Raw genomic sequence first — 19,210 nt, 5'->3', positions numbered from 1 at the left:
GAGCTTCCACGTCGTGGTGTTGCTATCTCTGTTTCTCTAAAGGGGGAATGGGTATATACGTCCTTGTTTTCGTCGACGTGACCCCGCCGCCGCAACAATCCGGCATAAACACTGCACCAGAAAGTCAGTGTGCCTCGTAACAGTTGGTGAGTGAGGTTAGTGTCCTCGTGAAGAATCCCAAAAATGTGTTAAAATCGGCGATGTACAATGGCAGAGGAGTATCCAGTGGTTGTGCACTTTTCAAGGGACCCGTCTTTGGCGAACATCGAACACATGAAGCCTCAGCCCGAGTCTCCGGATAAATTTTCGGAAAATGGCCAGCATTTCGATGTCTTCTATGTGATCTGTATTGCCTTATCGATTATAACTTATGTGTTGGACTTGGTTTTAGCATGTGTTTTGTTGTATTATTACTCGATTTACGGGTACGGACTGTATTTCGCGTTGACTCTGACTTTCATTCTTGTGCCTGCGTTGTTCGTGACAACGGTTAGTCTTCGATGGTAAGTGTTGTTTTGTTTATTTCCATAGCTATAGTGACTATTTTTTGTTATAATACACCCAGGCGACTTGTTTTCGAAGTTTTCAAGCGCGAATCTGTGGAAATTTGCTCCACCGGTGTGGAGGAGGCTCGGAATCTTAATTTCGTGTTGGCAACACTGACAAAGAACAAGATACAGTATTATTGTTATTAATAGTCTACGCTGACCACTCGAAATGCTCCAAAATAAGTGCTATGTGTGCAAATCCCCCGTAAAGGGAAAATCTATAGGAAATTAGGGGAAATCTCTAGAAAATCGGGGGAAATTAGATAAAACAGGAGGAAATCAGAGAAATTCAGGGGAAATAGGAGGAAATCATTAAGAAATTGATTGTAAATTTCTGAGCAAATCACTAGGAAATTGGGGGAAATGATTAGAAAATCAGGAGAAATTACTAGGAAATAAAATGAAATTAAGGAAAATAGGTGAAATAATTAGGAAATTAGGGGAAATCGGATGAATTCACTAGGAAATCAGGAGAAAACGAAGGAAATCACTAGGAAATTACTAGCAAATCTAGCAAATGACTAGAAATTCAGATCAAAAGAAGGAAATCAGGAGAAACAGGAGGAAATCGGGGGAAATTGGAGGATTTAATGGGATATTGGAGTAAATCACTAGGAAATTGAAGGTAATTAATTGGAAATTAGAAGAAATCACTACAAAGTTAGGGGAAATAGGAGAAATCAGAGGAAATCAGAGGAGGAAACAGTAGGAACTCCGATCAAATCAGAGGAAATCAGGGAAATAGGAGAACTTATTAGGAAATTAGGATGAATCGAAGGAAATCACTAGGAAATTAGGGTAAATAGGTGAAATCAGGGAAAATTAAAGAAAATTAGGTAAAATTGGAGGAAATCACTAGGAAATTAAGGGTAATTAATTGGAAATTAGGGGAAATTTTTAGAAAATCTGGCGAAATTAGGGGAAATTAGGGAAAACAGGAGGAAATCAGGGGAAATCGAAGTAAATCACTAGGAAATTAGGGGAAATCTCTAAGAAATCAGAGGAAATAGGAGGAATTCAATAGAAAATCGGAAATCACTGGCAAATAAAGGAAAATTGCAAGAAAATTTGGGGAAAATACTAGAAAATAAAATTAAATTAGGGGAGATCGGTGAAATCAGAGGAAATTAGATGAATTCACTAGGAAATCAGGAGAAAACGAAGAAAATCTCTAGGAAATTAGGGGAAATTACTAGAAAATCAGATCAAAAGAAGAAAATCAGTGGAAATCGGAGGAAATAATGGGATATTGGAGTAAATCACTAGGAAATTGAGGGTAATTAATTGGAAATTAGGGGAAATTACTACAAAATTAGGGGAAATAGGAGAAATCCGAGGAGAAAATACTAGGAAATCAGGAGGAAATAGGTGAAATCGGGGAAAATTGGAGGAAATCACTAGGAAATGAAAGATAATTAATTGGAAACTAGGGGAAATTTCTAGAAAATCTGGCGAAATTAAGGGAAATCACTAGAAAATCTGGGGAAATTAGGGGAAATAGGAGGAAATCAAGGAAAATCGAAGTAAATCACTAGGAAATTAGAGGAAATAGGAAGAATTTAATAGAAAATCGGAGGAAATCACTGGCAAATAAGGGAAAATTGCTAGAAAATCAGATCAAATCAGAGGAAATCAGGGAAATAGGAGAAATCACTAGGTAATCAGGAGGAATGGGAAGAAATCTCTAGAAAATTAGAGGAAATAGGAGAAATCAGGGATAATCAAAGAAAATCTGGGAAAATCGGAGGAAATTACTAGGAAATTAAGTGGAAATTAAGGAAATTTTCTAGAAAATCTGGCGAAATTAGGAGAAATCACTAGAAAACTAGATTAGGAAATCAGGGGAAATCGAAGTAAATCACTTGGAAATTAGAGGAAATCAGGGGAAATTGGAGGAGGAATTTACTAGGAAATCTGGTGAAATTGTAGGAAATCGCTAGGAAGTCAGAGTAAATTAGGGGAAATAGGAGAATGAACGAGAAGGTTACACGCGTTTTAGTATAGAGTTAATTTTCTAGAAAATGAGAGTAAATTACTAGAAAATCAGATTAAATCTAGGAAAATCAGGAAAATAAGAAAAATCTCTTGGATATCAGGGGAAATTGGATGAGGAAGTCACTAGAAAATAGGGGGAAATCGGAGGAAATCACTAGGAAGTTTGGGGAAATTATTAGTAAATCAAAGAAAATTTCTAGGGAAATGCAAAGAAATCAAAGGAACACTTTCGGAAATCAGGGAAAATCGTCATATCTGTCATGGTGCCGGAGATTTTTGGTTCAAAAATCGAAAAACAAAAGTAAATATGTATAGTGACTATTTTTTGTTATAATACACCCAGGCGACTTGTTTTCGAAGTTTTCAAGCGCGAATCTGGGGAAATTTGCTCCACCGGTGTGGAGGAGGCTCGGAATCTTAATTTCGTGTTGGCAGCACTGACAAAGAACAAGATACAGTATTATTGTTATTAATAGTCTACGCTGACCACTCGAAAAGCTCCAAAATAAGTGCAATGTGTGCAAATCCCCCGTAAAGGGAAAATCTATAGGAAATTAGGGGAAATCTCTACAAAATCGGGGGAAATTAGATAAAACAGGAGGAAATCAGAGGAATTCAGGGGAAATAGGAGGAAATCACTAAGAAATTAATTGTAAATTAGGGGAGATCAGGAGGAACAGGAGGAAATTAGGGGAAATCGGAGTAAATCACTAGGAAATTAGGGGAAATCATTAGAAAATCAGGAGAAATTACTAGGAAATAAAATGATATTAAAGGAAATAGGTGAAATAACTAGGAAATTAGGGGAAATCGGATGAATTCACTAGGAAATCAGGAGAAAACGAAGGAAATCACTAGGAAATTAGGGGTAATTACTAGCAAATCTAGCAAATGACTAGAAATTCAGATCAAAAGAAGGAAATCAGGGGAAATTGGAGGATTTAATGGGATATTGGAGTAAATCACTAGGAAATTGAGGGTAATTAATTGGAAATTTCAAGAAATCACTACAAAAATCAGAGGAAATCAGAGGAGGAAACACTAGGAACTCAGATCAAATCAGAGGAAATCAGGGAAATAGGAGAACTTATTAGGAAATTAGGATGAATCGAAGGAAATCACTAGGAAATTAGGGTAAATAGGTGAAATCAGGGAAAATTAGGTAAAATTGGAGGAAATCACTAGGAAATTAAGGGTAATTAATTGGAAATTAGGGGAAATTTTTAGAAAATCTGGCGAAATTAGGGGAAATCACTAGAAAATCTGGGGAAATTAGGAAAAACAGGAGGAAAGTAGGGGAAATCGAAGTAAATCACTAGGAAATTAGGGGAAATCTCTAAGAAATCAGTGGAAATAGGAGGAATTCAATAGAAAATCGGAGGAAATCACTGGCAAATAAAGGAAAATTGCAAGGAAATTTGGGGAAATTACTAGAAAATAAAATTAAATTAGGGGAGATAGGTGAAATAACTAGGAAATCAGAGGAAATTAGATTAATTCACTAGGAAATCAGGAGAAAACGAAGAAAATCTCTAGGAAATTAGGGGAAATTACTAAAAAATCACATCAAAAGAAGAAAATTAGGGGAAATCGGAGGAAATAATGGGATATTGGAGTAAATCACTAGGAAATTGAGGGTAATTAATTGGAAATTAGGGGAAATCACTACAAAATTAGGGGAAATAGGAGAAATCAGAGGAGGAAATACTAGGAAATCAGGGAAATAGGAGAAATCACTAGGAAATTTGGAGGAAATAGGTGAAATCAGGGAAAATCAAAGAAAATCAGGGAAAATCGGAGGGAATCTCTAGGAAATTAAAGATAATTAATTGGAAATTAGCGGAAATTTCTAGAAAATCTGGCGAAATTAAGGGAAATCACTAGAAAATGTGGGGAAATTAGGGGAAACAGGAGGAAATCAAGGAAAATCGAAGTAAATCACTAGGAAATTAGAGGAAATAGGAGGAATTCAATAGAAAATCGGAGGAAATCACTGGTTAATAAGGGAAAATTGCTAGAAAATCTGAGGAAATTACTAGAAAATCAGATCAAATCAGAGGAAATCAGGGAAATAGGAGAAATCACTAGGTAATCAGGAGGAATGGGAAGAAATCACTAGAAAATTGGAGAAATCAGAGAAATCAGGGATAATCAAAGAAAATCTGGGAAAATCGGTGAAAATCACTAGGAAATTAAGGGTAATTAATTGGAAATTAGGGAAATTTTCTAGAAAATCTGGCGAAATTAGGAGAAATCACTAGAAAACTAGATTAGGAAATCAGGGAAAATCGAAGTAAATCACTTGGAAATTAGAGGAAATCAGGGGAAATTGGAGGAGGAATTTACTAGGAAATCAGGGGAAATTGTAGGAAATCGCAAGGAAGTCAGAGTAAATTAGGGGAAATAGGAGAATGAACGAGAAGGTTGCCCGCGTTTTAATACAAAGTTAATTTTCTAGAAAATGAGAGTAAATTACTAGAAAATCAGATTAAATCTAGGAAAATCAGGAAAATAAGAAAAGTCTATTGGATATCAGGGGAAATTGGATGAGGAAGTCACTAGAAAATCTGGGGAAATCAGAGGAAATCACTAGGAAGTTTGGGGAAATAATTAGTAAATCAAAGAAAATTTCTAGGGAAATGCAAAGAAATCAAAGGAACACTTTAGGAAATCAGAGGAAATCGTCATATCTGTCATAGTTCCGGAGATTTTAGATTCAAAAATCGAAAAACAAAAGTAAATATGTATAGTGACTATTTTTTGTTATAATACACCCAGGCGACTTGTTGAAATTTGCTCCAGCGGCGTGGAGAAGCTCGGATTCTTAATTTCGTGTTGGCAACACTGACAAAGAACAAAATACAGTATTATTGTTATTTAGTCTACGCCGACCACTCGAAAAGCCTTGGCATTGATAAATTTAGCGAACTTGAAACAGTTCCAAATTGTGGTATTGGCACTTTCCTCCCACAACTCCAGAATAAGTGCACTGTGTGCAAATCCCCCTTAAAGGGGACAAAACTTTCGATTTCTGTCTCGAATCGAACGGAAATGATTTATCGGTCCTGTAAATATTACGTAATGTTTTTTTGTGTGATTAAATAACAATACCGTGTCAGTCATGCAGCTATCTATAGCACAGTATCGTATTATTTAAACATTTTCTACAGTGTTTACGTGGGAGCTGAAGGCCAAGGCGAAGTAGCATGCCATCAAGAAATTTCTGCTGTTTTTTGCAATGAAAGGATTAAACTGTGGCTCAGACTTATCTAATGTCTACTTCAGATTCTCTCTTTGGGTACAGGAAAACTTTTATCTTCTGAGAAAATCCTCGATTGGTTTTTACGTGCTTGCGATAGCAACAAAATCTTTTATCTTCATTCTTAGTAATTCGAGTCTGCAGAATTGTTTGTTTGATTAGTATGGAAAAATAGACGGATTAAGGTCGGTTGAGGGGAAATATTGGGGGGCCCTTAAAAAAAAAAGAGCATTGGCATTTTCAAGCAAATCTTGGGTTTTCTTTTAGTTTTATAGAGCCTTTTTAAGATTCTCTGTATGTTTCTTCTCCGTTATTCGAGGGGTTCGCCTCCTTGGAAATGGGTGTATAAGTCTTGGGAAATTATTTGAAAATCAGAGGGAAATAAGATAAAATCATTGGGAAATCAAAGGAAATCTGGATAAATAGGAATGGAGAAGTCACTAGGAAATGGAAGAAATTCATTAGGAAATCACTAGGAAATTCGCGGAAATCACTAGAAAATCAGATGAAATGTAAGGCAATCAGGGAAATTAGAGTAAATCGCTAGGATAACAGGAGAAGTTACTAAGAAATAAGGAGGAAATCCGATGAAATCATTGGGAAATTAAAGAAAATCAGGGGAAAATACGAGGAAATGAGGGGGAAATCAGGGGAAATAAGAGAAGTCATTAGGAAATCGGAGAAATTCATTTGAAAATTAAGGGAAATTGGAAGAAATCACTATAAAATTCGGGGAAATCACTAGAAAAGCAGATGAAATCAAAGAGAAACAGGGAAATTAATGTAAATCACTAGAAAATCAGCAGAAATTACTAGGAAATATAATGAAATCAGGGGAAACGGGAGAAATCACTAGGAAATCAGGGGATATAGGAAAAATCATTAGGAAATGTGGGAAAATCGGCGGAATTCACGAGGAAATCAAGAGAAATCGGAGAAAATCGCTAGGAAATATAGGGGAAATTAATAGGAAATTAGGAGAAACATGAAGAAATCAGGGGAAATTACTAGGAAATTAAGAGAAATTAATAGAAAATTATGGGAAATTACTCGAAAATTTGCAAAAATCAGGAGAAACAGAAGGAAATCGCTAGGAAATCAGGGGAAATAGGAGGAATTCACTAGGAAATCAGGGGAAATCGGAGAAAATCATTAGGAAATTAGGGGAAATCATTAAAAAATTTGCGGAAAACAGGAGGAAATCGGAGGAATTCAGGGGAAAAAGGACGAAATCACTAGAAAATCAGCAGAAATTACTAGGAAATAAAATGAAATCAGGGGAAACGAGAGAAATCACTAAGAAATTAAGGGAAATAGTAAAAATCATTAGGAAATCTGGGAAAATCGGCGGAATTCACTAGGAAATCGGAGAAAATCGCTAGGAAATATAGGGGAAATTAATAGGAAATTAGGAGAAACAGGAGGAAATCAGGGGAAATCGGAGGAATTCAGGTAATGTAGGAGGAAATCACTAGGAAATTAGGGGAAATCGGAGAAAATCATTAGGAAATTAGGGGAAATCATTAAAAAAATTGCAGAAAACAGGAGGAAACTGGAGGAATTCAGGGGAAAAAGGACGAAATCACTAGAAAATCAGCAGAAATTACTAGGAAATAAAATGAAATCAGGGGAAACGGGAGAAATCACTAGGAAATCAGGGGATATAGGAAAAATCATTAGGAAATATGGGAAAATCGGCGGAATTCACTAGGAAATCAGGAGAAATCGGAGAAAATCGCTAGGAAATATGGGGGAAATTAATAGGAAATTAGGAGAAACAGGAGGAAATCAGGGGAAATCGGAGGAATTTAGGGGAAATAGGAGGAAACCACTAGGAAATTAGGAAAAATCATTAGAAAATCAGGGGAAACAACTAGAAAATTAGATCAAATCAAAAGAAATCACTAGGAAATTAGGGTAAATTAGAGGGAAATCGGAGGTATTCATTAGGAAATCAAGGGAAATAATTAGGAAATCAAAGAAAATTTCTAGGAAATTGCAAAAAAATCAAAGGAACTCTTTAGGAAATCAGGGAAAATCTTCATATTTGTCATAGTTCAGAAATTTTAGGTTCAAAAATCGAAAAAAAAAAGGTTAATTATTGGTACTTTTATGCGGGCTACGATGACATAATTTTTTTAAAGTGTTGATATTTCTGAAGGAAATGAGGGTATTGTATATTTTCCAGTTTTTGCTGGTTGGTACTGATTTGATTAAAATAATTGTTTACACTACAATCGCCGAAACAAGCTACATTTTGCTGAGTTTCTCTTTTTAGGTTTTTCCGAGGGTTTTTCTCACATTTAAGGTATCTAACCCTTTCAGTTACATAAGGTTGTTCTTACATGTTCTAAATTCCGACCTTCGCTTTGTGAATTTTCTACCTTTCCAGTAGTTTTGGAAGTTAAATTAGATCGCCTGGGAAATCGTAAATACCTCGTTTATCTGTGCGCCCATAAAAACAATACTTATATCTCTGTTATTATTAGTATTAACTTAACGACACTTGGCGAGAAAATTCAAGGTCCAGGTTGAGTTGCTACGAAACCGCGCTACACAAATACGCAGATTTTGGCCACTAGAAACCCTCCTAATCACGTGTGTTTGTTCAAACCCATTCAAACGATACAAATATCGATTACAATAACGAAAATTTCCATTAAAAAACACCCAAGAATGACTTCACTACAAACAACTTGATATATTTACACACAAATTGGACTATAAAAAGGAGAAATAAAATGTTGAGCCAAACTATGCGTGAAATTTATTGGGATTTTTGCACACCTAAAGCAAGGAAATACAAATGTTCCACGACGGAAAATCCGAACTCAGTTGCGGTTGAAAACAAATTCAAGGTTGTTTATGCATTCTGCGCCGAAATATCGTCTGGCCACAGTGTGAAACAATTGCAAAAAAATGTCAAATCGAGTCGAATCTGTCAATTTATCAAGGTTAAATGCGTTATTTTTGAGGGTCGCTACTGTATTATACTGTAGTTTGACGATTCCTTGGGCAAAACCCAGAGGCGGTTGCGCGCATATTGGGCCCCTTCACAGAAATGAAATTCCTCGGGATTTTCTTCAAATCCGCCCCTGGCCGGCGCCGGTGTGCGATTTAGGTCAGATTCACACGATAATTTCGATTTGTCGCTGACGTACGACGACGTCCAGTTTCATTCAAGTCACGGCTACGTTGCGACATTCCGATGACGCGAACGAAAGTAAGTAAGTCAAGAAAGAGGCGATTAGCGTTACGTGAACCGGTGACAAAAATCCCGGTTTTTTTGCTCCGTCACTGTACCATATCACGAAATTAATCAATTTAAATTGGACGTAATGTTCGACCGAGCCTGTGCCATCAATTTAAATTTCTACGACCAATCGATACCAGTTTAAATGTCAAATTGGGTCAGGGATGCTGTTCAAATGACGAAGATGTATTGTGGTATTTTTGTTTTAATTATATCTTTTGTTTACCTGAACTAATCACATGAGTTTTTTATTGTTACGAAATACGTTCGATGTTAATTACGACATTGCGATTCTCGTTTCGCAAAGGTCGTTGGTCTGTTTGAAGGTAAAAAACTTTCGTGATGAACGTACATATTTTTCGATGGGAGAAATATTAAAAGCCCGATATTTTTGCGTCGTGACTGTAATTTATGAGCACGTAGTTGTATACAAGGTGATTCTTAAAAAGTCTGGCGGTGACACACTTCAAACATACGTTACGGAAAATGACGTATTGAGCGAGCTTTCGCTATGAGCTTTTCGCGAAAATACTGTACATGATCTTTTTTCAATCGATATAGAAAGTAAGCATTTGCGCCAGTCGACATTTTGGATGAGCGTTAATAGTTTAAGATTGCTGCGTAAATAAGCGAGACATCGACCGAGTTAGATTCAGAAACGTCAAACTTAAAACTTCAAATTCTGGATATGTAACATATGATTCTTATTGGCTGAAGGGCAAGGAAAACGAGGTGAAAACCGCATCTTTTTATCTGTCATAGTTCCGGAGATATTTAGGTTCAAAAATCGATGCTCTACGACATACGTTACAAAAACTCATAGGTGACTTGATCCTTTAAAACCCACGAATTCCCATAAAAAAAAACGTATTTTGCTGAGCTTTATGTGAGCGAGCTTTCGCTATGAGCTTTTCGCGAGAGTACTGTACATGATCTTTTTTCAATCGATATGGAAAGTAAGCATTTGCGCCAGTCGACATTTTGGATTCTACGTGAAATTCTGCGTAAAATGAGCGTTATTAGTTTAAGATTGCTCTGTAAATAAGCGAGATATCGACCAAGTTATATTCAGAAACGTCAAATTTAAAACTTCAAATTCGGGATATGTAACATAGGATTCTTATCGGCTGAAGGGCGAGGAAAACGAGGGTGAAAACCGCATCTTTTTATCTGTCATAGTTAGGGAGATATTTAGGTTACAAAGTGGCTTCACGACATACGTTACAACAACTCAGGTGACTTGATCCTTGTCAAATGTACGATTTTCGGTAAAAAAAACGGATTTCGCAAAGCTGTATGTGAGTGAGCTTTCGCTATGAGCTTTGCGCGAGAGTACTGTACATGATTTTTCTTTAATCAGTAATTCGGTTATTTATTGACGTACATAGAGTTATCGTCCCATGTTAGATCATGCATGAAATTCTGCGTCAAATGAGCATTAATACTTTAAGATTGCTTCATAAATAAGCGAAATATTGACCGAGTTAGACGTAGAAACGTCAAATTCAAAACTTCAAATTCGGGATATGCAACATATGATTCTTATTGGCTGAAAAGCGAGGAAAACGATGGTGAAAACCGCATTTTTATATCTGTCATAATTCCGGAGATATTTAGGTTAAAAAATCGACGCAAAGTGGCTCTACGACATACGTTACAAAAAGTCATAGGTGAATTCATCCTTTAAAACACCATTTTCCATGAAAAAAACGTATTTCGCTGAGCTGCATGTAAGTGAGCTTTCGCTATGAGCTTTTGGCGAGAGTACTGTACACAATTTTTTCTACAATCGATAAAGAAAGAACTCATTTGACGCAACTTGACACATTGCAAAATGGGCTCTACGACATATGTTACGAAACTCATAGATGACTCGATCCATTTTCCTTATAATAAAAAACGTGTTCCGTTGAGCTGCATGTGCGCGAGCTTTCGCTATGAGCTTTTCGCGAGAGTACTGTACATGATTTTTTCTACAATCGATATAGAAAGTAGGCATTGCGCCCGCATTTGACAACGCAACGTTGACGCAAGGTAACACATTTCAAAATGGGCTCTTCGACATACGTCACGAAAAGCTCATAGGTGAGACTTGATGCTTTTTTGTGTTAAAAAACGTATTTCACAGATCTGATTTGATTTAAATAGTTATTTACAGTACAAGTGCCGAAACGAGTTGCATGCGAGCGAGCTTTCGCTGTGAGCTTTTCGCGAGAGTACTGATTTTACGTAAATAAAGGTATTTCGCTGATCATTGATACTGCTCGAATTGGTACTTTTATGCGGGCTACGATGACATTATTTGAAAGTGTTGACATTTGCATATTTTCCAGTTTCAGCCGGTTGGTAATAATTTCATTAAAATAGTTGTTTACAGTACAAGCGCCGAAGTGAACGAGCTTTCGCTGTGAGCTTTTCGCGAGAGTACTGTACATGATTTTTTCTACAATCGATATAGAAAGTAGGCATTGCGCTCGCATTTGACAATGCAAAGTTGACGCAAGGTAACACATTTCAAAATGGGCTCTACGACGTACGTTACAAAAAACTCATAGGCGACGTGATGCTTTTATAAACGCACGATTTTCCGTTAAAAACGTATTTCACAGACCAGATTTGATTTAAATAGTTATTTACAGTACAAGTGCAGAAAGGAGTTGCATGCGAGCGAGCTTTCGCTGTGAGCTTTTCGCGCGAGTATTGTACATGAATTGACACCATGAAATTGACGCAACTTGAGACATCGCAAAATGGGCTGTACGACGTACTCGTAGGTGACTTGATCGCTTTTAAAACGCACGATTTTGCGTAAAAAACGTAATTGGTACTTTTATGCGGGCTACGATGACATTTGCATATTTTCCAGTTTCAGCCGGTTGGTACTAACTTGATTAAACTAGTTATTTACAGGACAAGCGCCGAAACGCGCGAGCTTTTCGCGAGAGTACTGTACACGATTTTTTCTACAAATTTGAAACAGTGTTTTTTTTCCAGGTACATCATCGATCACGACGACCCCTCCGTGGGAAAAACCCGATTGGTTCATTGGGTAATCCGAATAGTGTTCCTTTTACTACAATTATCCCCCTTACTCCGGTACATAGACACTTTAATTTACGGTATCCAAAGTAAAATTTTGGGTTCTTCTTTCCTGTACCGCCGGATGTTGGATGAAGACACCAACAGCGCCTTGTTGAGACTGTATCATTGTTTCCTTCACGCCGCCCCCCAAGCCATAATTCAACTTATGATCATTTTAATCCACGTGACTCACCCCAAAGAGGTACCTCTAAATATAGGTAAGTGGTACCAACCTAAACTCGTCTTTCTCTGACTCTTGAGATGTTTTAGATGTGATTGTGATACAGTCTTGGACTGTGGTGACCTCTTTGATGTCCATCGCGTGGTCTTTGACGTCGTACCACCGATCGGTGCGGTACGCCCGGGACGACAAAGACAAGGTGAAGTGGGGAGGGACGTTCGTGGCGTTCTGCTGGCACCTGATGAGCACCTGTGAGTCTTCATAAGTGTTAAATAGCGGTACCAATAGATCTTTGCAGTGTCCCGCGTCCTGGCGCTCAGCTTGCTCGCTTCCATCTTCCCCGCTTGGATGGGGTGCGTGTGCGCCCTCCACTGGATAGTCATGTCGATCTGGCTCACCCTAAGCCAGCACCACCCCTCCGCTTGCAGTAGCCGCTGCGAAGAACTCTTCCTCTCCGTCAGCTTAGGCCTCGCCTACGTCTTAGCGTTCATATCGCCGCGAGATGGCCCCACGCGCTACATCTACCTAGCCTACTACCTCGTCTGCTTCATGGAGAACACGGCGGCGCTAGTAGTATGGTAAGGTGGCATTTTGAGAAGTGTCAAAAGCGGCTTACGGTCGAGTTTTGCAGGTGTGTGACGACCAACTCCTCCGAGAATCCGTGGTTGTACTACGGGGCGGCGGGGACGCAAATCCTCGCGTTCCTCCTGGGAATCACATTCCTTCTTGTTTACTACCAGTACTGCCACCCGTCGAAAAAATACAGGACGAAAATCCCGGACGTATCAGATTCGGGGATGCTGGATATCGACAAGCCTGGATACAGCAAATCGTACGACGTGCGCTCTCATTCTTGATCCGTGACTTTCGTGTAAGGTGGCAGCAGTGGTGCCAACTTACACTGTTTTATTTTTGTTGTTATGGCACAACTGAGTGCTCTCACTGTTATTATTGATTAGCTCAGTATTCGAAAATGTGATATTCCTTAGTAAGTACGAAAAGCAGTATTTTTTCAGTGGCACGCGTTGCATGATTTGCCTTGGAACTGCCAACTGTGCCAATTAAAAAAATCAACTGTAATACGAATCTGTGTCTCATACGTCCGTTTGTGAGGGTGCGAGGCAAACGGCCCAAGCCTTAAATGTACATAAGATTTATTACTGTTGACGCTTGAGATTTTATTGTTGTTTGATGAATATTTAAAGTTGTTTTCCTTGGAATTTTCATTGGATCTTGCCGTTTTCGCACGTGTACTTAATCGAGGGTGATCAGGGTACTTGCGGGTTTGTGTGCACAGGCAAGTTCTGTTGTGACAGAAGTGATATTCAATGCTCTGCGATATTTGTGTGAAGTAAAAAAAATAAATATATCTATATTGCCTAAAGTGTTATTTTGAGGGAACAATTTCAAATTATGATATATTTTGTATTATATTTGCAAATATTGTATTATAGGTTACTGTATAAATATTTATAAGTGTTGTTTTTCTAATAAAACACTCGAAAGAAGCTTAGGACTATTTTATTAAAAAACAAAAATGGTTTTATTCACTTTCCGTGTTTCCGTTACTTTGAGTTAGGAACACCTGTTGGGGGGCCGAGCCCTGCTGAGCGACCTGCAAAGTAACACACGGTTTTGAATTTACCGCACAGGAGCGAAAACAAAAGAAGAATCTACTTATATCAAACTTTTCTACTACACCCTGTAATTTTGGTAGTTTTAGAGCTACAAGGGTGAAATTTAGAGAGATTGTAATCTTTACTTTGCTTTTTAACTGTCTGAAGTTGCAACTTCATAGAGCAAAGGCGGGAAATTTTAAAAGCATTCATTTATAGAAATGCCCAGAATTTTTTAGTACTGACTGTAATTTTGATGGTTAAGAAGTTACTTGGCAATCGGGAGGAAATTAGACGGAATCATTGGGAAATCGGAGGAAATCACTTGCAAATTAGAGTAAATTAATAGGAAATTAGGGGAAACCACTAGAAAATGAAAGAAAATCAGGGAAAATAGAAATAACTAGGAAATTAGGGAAAATCACTAGGAAATCAGGGGAAATTATTAGAAAATCCTGTAATTTTGAGTTTTAAAACTACTTGGAAATCGGGGAAAAATTAGATGAAATCAATGGAAAATCAGGGGCAATTGGAGGAATTTACTAGGAAATAAGGGAAAAACGGAGGAAATCACTACCAAATTAGAGAAAATTTAGGCAAAACAGGTAGAAATAAGAGGAAACCACTAGGAAATTAGAGGAAATTACTAGAAAATCAGGAGAAATTACTAGGAAATGAAATAAAATCAAAAGAAATCGGGGGAAATAGGAAAAACAACTAGGAAATTAGGGACAATCACTAGGAAATCAGTGGAAATTATTAGAAAATCAGATCAAATCAAAGAAAATCAGGAAAATAGGAGAAATCACTAGGAAATCAGGAGAAATCTGAGGAAGAATGGAAATTAGGAAAAATCGGAGGAGAAATTAATTCACCAGGAAATAACGGGAATTTATTAGGAAATTTACAAGTTCAGAGAATAAAAAATGGAAATTTTAGAAGCATTAATTTATAGAAATCCACATAATTTTTTAGTATTTCCTATAATTTTGATAGTTTTAAAACTACTTGGAAATTAGGGGAAAATCAGATGAAATCATTGGGAAATCAGGGGCAAATGGAGGAATTTACTAGAAAATAAGGGAAAAACGATGGAAATCACTAGCAAATTGTAGAAAATTAGGGGAAATCAATAGAAAATCTGGGGAAAACAGGAAGAAATAAGAGGAAATAAGAGGAAACCACTAGGAAAGTAAGAGAAATTACTAGAAAATCAGGAGAAATTACTAGGAAATGAAATAAAATCAAAAGAAACAGGGGCAAATAACAGAAATCACTAGGAAATCAGGCAAATAGAAGAAATCACTAGGAAATCAGGGAAAATCGGAGAAATTCACTAGGAAATTAGAGGAAATTACTAGAAATTTGGGGATATCAGGAGAAAATCAGGGAAAATCGGAGTGAATCACTAGAAAACCAGGGAAAATCGGAATAGGAATTCCCTAGAAAATCAGGGAAAATCGGAGGAAATCACTAGAAAACCAGGGAAAATCGGAATAGGAATTCCCTAGAAAATCAGGGAAAATCGGAGGAAATCACTATAAAATTAGAGAAAATCGGAAAAATTACTAGAAAATGAGGGTAATTTATCAGGAAATTTACAAGTTCAAGCATTAATTTATAGAAATCCCCATAATTTTTTAGCACTTCATGTAGTTTAGATAGTTTTTAAGCTACATGGAAATTGGGGGAAATTAGATGAAATCTTGGGGAAATCAGGGGAAATAGAAGAAATTCACTAGGAAATAAGGGGAATATCGGAGGAAATCACTAGCAAATTAGAGGAAATTAGAAAAAATCACTAAAAAAATTGGGGAAAACAGGAGGAAATCAGAGGAAATGAAAAGAAACCACTAGGAAATTAGGGTAATCACTAGACAATCATGAGAAATTACTAGGAAATGAAATGAATTCAAAGGAAATCGGGGGAAATGGGAGATATCACTAGGAAATTAGGGAAAATTACAAGGAAATTTGGAGAAATTATTAGAAAATCAGATCAACTCAAAGGAAATCAGGGAAATAGGAGAAATCGAAGGAGGAATTCACAAGGAAATCAGGAAATTAAGGGAAATCATTAGAAATTTGGGGAAATCAAGAATTCGGAGTAAATCACCAGGAAATCAGAGAAATAGGAAAAATCACTAGGAAATCGAAGGAAAAATTCACTAGGAAATTTGGAGAAATAGAAGAAATCAGGGGAAACCGGAGGAGGCTTGCTTTATAAATGTTCAAAATTGCAAGTTTATAGAATAAAAAAATGGAAATTTTAGCATTCATTTATAGAAATGCCTAGAATTTTTATATACTTCCTGTAATTTTGTTAGATTTAGAGCTACAAGGATGAAATTGGAAAAGATTGTTATCTTCAGTTTGCTTTTTAACTGTCTAAAGTTGCAACTTGATAGAGCAAAAGCAGGGAATTTTAGAAATATTAATGTATAGAAATGCCCACAATTTTCTACTACACCCTGTACTTCTGATTATACCTGTATGAGATGTGGCTGCGACGTGGCGATCGGCGCCGTCTGTATAATCACCGGCTGCGACGTATTCCCCTGCAGCTGCATCTTAATCATCTGCAACTGCTGCGGCGTCAAATTAATCTGAAACCCCAAACTAGTCACACTCTCTCAACCACCTCCCCTTACCGGAATCTGCTGTATCTCCCCGCTCGGCGTGACAATCTGCTGCACAATCTGCACATTCCCCGGCTGATTCTGAGCGATCGCCTGCCCCGCCTGTATCAACACCGGCGTCTGTCCCGCCGAGGAATTCGGCGGCGACGAACTCGTCGCGTTCTGATCAATCGCATTCACCTGCACCGTCTGCACCTGCTGCGGCTGGACGATCTGAATGGCCCCCTGGGCCTGCGCCACGTTCGTGGGCGACGTCGTCGCCGTCGCCGGCGTGTTCTGCTGCAAGTTCGCGTGGTGCTGCTGCGCTAGCTGGAAATAGTACACTTGGTCCGAGCTGGCGGACTTGTTGACGTCTTCGCGGGGCTTCGCAGGCTTCATGTCGTCCCGGGGGACTATGTCAATGAGGAAGTCGAACTGGTCGTACTTGGAGATCGCCATGGCGATGTCGTTTCGTTGCAACGTGCGGCGTTTGTTGTCTTCCGTGTGGATCCACGCCCTCAGCGTCAACTCCTGGATGAAAATCTCCGCGGCTTTCGCGAAGAGCAAGGGGGCCTCGGCGGAAATCATCTTCACGTCCTCATCGAGTTTCATGATTTTTTTTATCCGGGCTAACGGCAGCACTTGCTGTTTCAAGTCCATCTAAAAACTGTCTTTTAGTGGGGGCTGTGGGGGCGGAACAGTTACATTGCGAATCGCGCGGATGTCTTCCAGGGCTTTGGGCCAGAACTGGTTCAGCACCATTTGCGCCTCGCTCTGGGTCTGCACTTGGTCCTCCACACATTGCGCCTCGGTTTTCTCCTCTGTGGCCTCAGACCTGAAACCCAATTCAGCGCGAGTTTCTAGGTTAACTCCTACTTACGTGTTCAAGTAGTAGACGGACATTTCGGGGAAAATATTTAAAGCTAAATCAACCGCCGCGAATAACCAATCACTATTTTCATGTCTTGTCCAATCTCCTTTGGCGATTACAACAATATGGCGTCCGTAAAGAGAAACGTCACTCGTAGTGTCATCGGAAAATTACAGAGGGCGCCACCACACAAAATTCAAAACTTTATTTTCTGGACTTTTTGCGACTTAAATTGTCCGAATTGTCGAGTTTTCGCTTCGGCGACTCTTCTTCGTCGTCACTTTCCCCACACTCTTCCGTGGCGGCGTCTACAAACTCACAGTTAACAAGTGACGATCGCCACATAACCTCACCTTTCTCTGCTTCCACAAGCTCGGTCAAGTAGGCGTTGACTGTTTTCTGCACAATCTTCACGGATTTGGCGTATTTCGTCCAATTTCTATTGTTTAGATCAACGGGTTCGCTGATTTCTTTCAAAATTTCGGCGGATCGGTGGATTTTGACACTCACAGAACCCGACATTTTGACTTTCGACAGACGACGGTAGCGCCGCAGTGAGCGTTTTTCGAACTAGCTTCACGCCACTTTTTAATTTTTTTTATTCTAATATTACGTGTACGGCCAAATAAACACGTAAATGAAGAGTACGGCTTATTTCCTTGAAACAAAAAAGTTTAGTTTCGATTTTAGGGCAAAATTTTGATAAATTGGTGGCGCGGCCTCTGTCAGTCGTTTGTGTAGGTGCGTTTCCTCCCCAGCAGTGCGCTGTTTTACCGGCCCAATCCAAAACAAACAAACGTCACGGCGCACTAGTCGTAAATTAAGGAAAATCGGGAGAAACAGGAGGTAATAAGGAAAAATTAGAATAAATCACTAGGAAATTAGGAGGAATCACTAGGAAATCAGGGAAAATTATTAGAAAATTAGGGAGATAGGAAAAATCACTAAGAAATTAGGGAAAATCGGAGGAGGAATTCACTAGGAAATTGAGGAAAATTAGTAGGAAATTAGGAGAAATCACTAGAAAATTAGGAAATTAAGAGAAATCACTAGAAAATCAGGCGAAATCGGGGAAGGAATTCACTAGGATTTCACTAGAAAATTAAGGGAAATTAATAGGAAATTAAGGGAAATCACTAAAAATTTGGAGAAATTAGGAGAAACAGGGGTAAATCGGAGTAAATCACTAGGAAATTATAGAAAATTATTAGAAATTAGGGGAAATCAGGAGAAACAGGAGAAAATCAGGGAAAATCGGAGTTAATTACTAGGAAATTAGGAAAAATCGGAGGAGGAATTTACTAAAAAATCGCTAGGAAATCAGGGAAAAACACTAGAAAATTAGAGAAATTTACTAGAAATTAGTTGAAATCAGGACTAACAGGAGGAAATCAGGAAAAATCGGAATAAATTACTAGGAAATTAGAGGAAATCACTAGGAAATCAAGGGAAATTATTAGAAAAACAGATCAAATCAAAGAAAATCAGGGAAATAGGAGAAATCACTAGGAAATTGGGGAAAATCGAAAGAGGAATTCACTAGGAAATCGGGGGAAATTACTAGAACATTAAGGAAAATCACTAGGAAATGAGGAAAATAGGAGAAATCACTAGGAAATCGAAGAAAAAATTCACTAGGAATTCACTAGGAAACTAAAGAAAATTAATAGGAAATTAGGAGAAATTCCTAGAAATTTTGGCGAAATTAAGAGAAACAGGGGGAAATCGGAGTAAATTGCTAGGAAATCAGTAAAAAAAATTGGAAATTAGAGGAAATTACTACAAATT

The 19,210-nt window shown here is 38.0% G+C and overlaps 2 protein-coding genes across 2 annotated transcripts; one reads left to right on the top strand and one right to left on the bottom strand.

The window, feature by feature from the left end:
* Positions 1 to 102: 102 nt before the first annotated feature.
* LOC148180528 (XK-related protein 7-like) lies at positions 103 to 13,825 on the top strand. The gene is made up of 5 exons (XM_088049852.1): positions 103 to 503; positions 12,050 to 12,354; positions 12,407 to 12,568; positions 12,616 to 12,895; positions 12,949 to 13,825. The coding sequence occupies exons 1-5, from the start codon at positions 208 to 210 to the stop codon at positions 13,172 to 13,174; spliced, it is 1,269 nt and encodes a 422-aa protein (XP_087905978.1). The 5' UTR covers positions 103 to 207; the 3' UTR covers positions 13,175 to 13,825.
* Positions 13,823 to 17,988, bottom strand: LOC148180527 (nuclear transcription factor Y subunit gamma-like). Its single transcript, XM_088049959.1, has 6 exons — positions 17,776 to 17,988; positions 17,432 to 17,730; positions 17,257 to 17,386; positions 16,585 to 17,211; positions 16,423 to 16,539; positions 13,823 to 13,932 (listed from the first exon to the last, which is right to left on the bottom strand). Exons 2-6 carry the CDS (start codon positions 17,452 to 17,454, stop codon positions 13,861 to 13,863), a joined length of 969 nt encoding a protein of 322 aa, XP_087906085.1. The 5' UTR covers positions 17,455 to 17,730; positions 17,776 to 17,988; the 3' UTR covers positions 13,823 to 13,860.
* Between the last annotated feature and the right edge of the window lie 1,222 nt (positions 17,989 to 19,210).

The sequence above is a fragment of the Gnatocerus cornutus genome, chromosome 1 (assembly GCF_029298725.1).
Source record: "Gnatocerus cornutus isolate USDA-ARS CGAHR chromosome 1, icGnaCorn1.1, whole genome shotgun sequence".
In the NCBI taxonomy this organism is placed as follows: Eukaryota; Metazoa; Arthropoda; class Insecta; order Coleoptera; family Tenebrionidae; genus Gnatocerus; species Gnatocerus cornutus.
The sequence above is the reverse complement of the archived record's forward strand: the minus strand, read 5'-3'. Positions and strand labels throughout refer to the sequence as shown.

Excerpts from the sequence above, each read along its gene's own strand:
- LOC148180528 (XM_088049852.1), top strand. The coding sequence starts at position 208 with ATGGCAGAGGAGTATCCAGTGGTTGTGCACTTTTCAAGGGACCCGTCT. Across the intron at positions 12,355-12,406 it reads AGAGGTACCTCTAAATATAG|ATGTGATTGTGATACAGTCT; the intron begins GTAAGTGGTACC and ends GAGATGTTTTAG. Across the intron at positions 12,569-12,615 it reads CTGGCACCTGATGAGCACCT|TGTCCCGCGTCCTGGCGCTC; the intron begins GTGAGTCTTCAT and ends AGATCTTTGCAG.
- LOC148180527 (XM_088049959.1), bottom strand. The coding sequence starts at position 17,454 with ATGTCCGTCTACTACTTGAACAC. Across the intron at positions 17,212-17,256 it reads ACATCCGCGCGATTCGCAAT|ATGGACTTGAAACAGCAAGT; the intron begins GTAACTGTTCCG and ends GACAGTTTTTAG. Across the intron at positions 13,933-16,422 it reads CGCAGCCACATCTCATACAG|GTCGCTCAGCAGGGCTCGGC; the intron begins GTATAATCAGAA and ends GTTACTTTGCAG.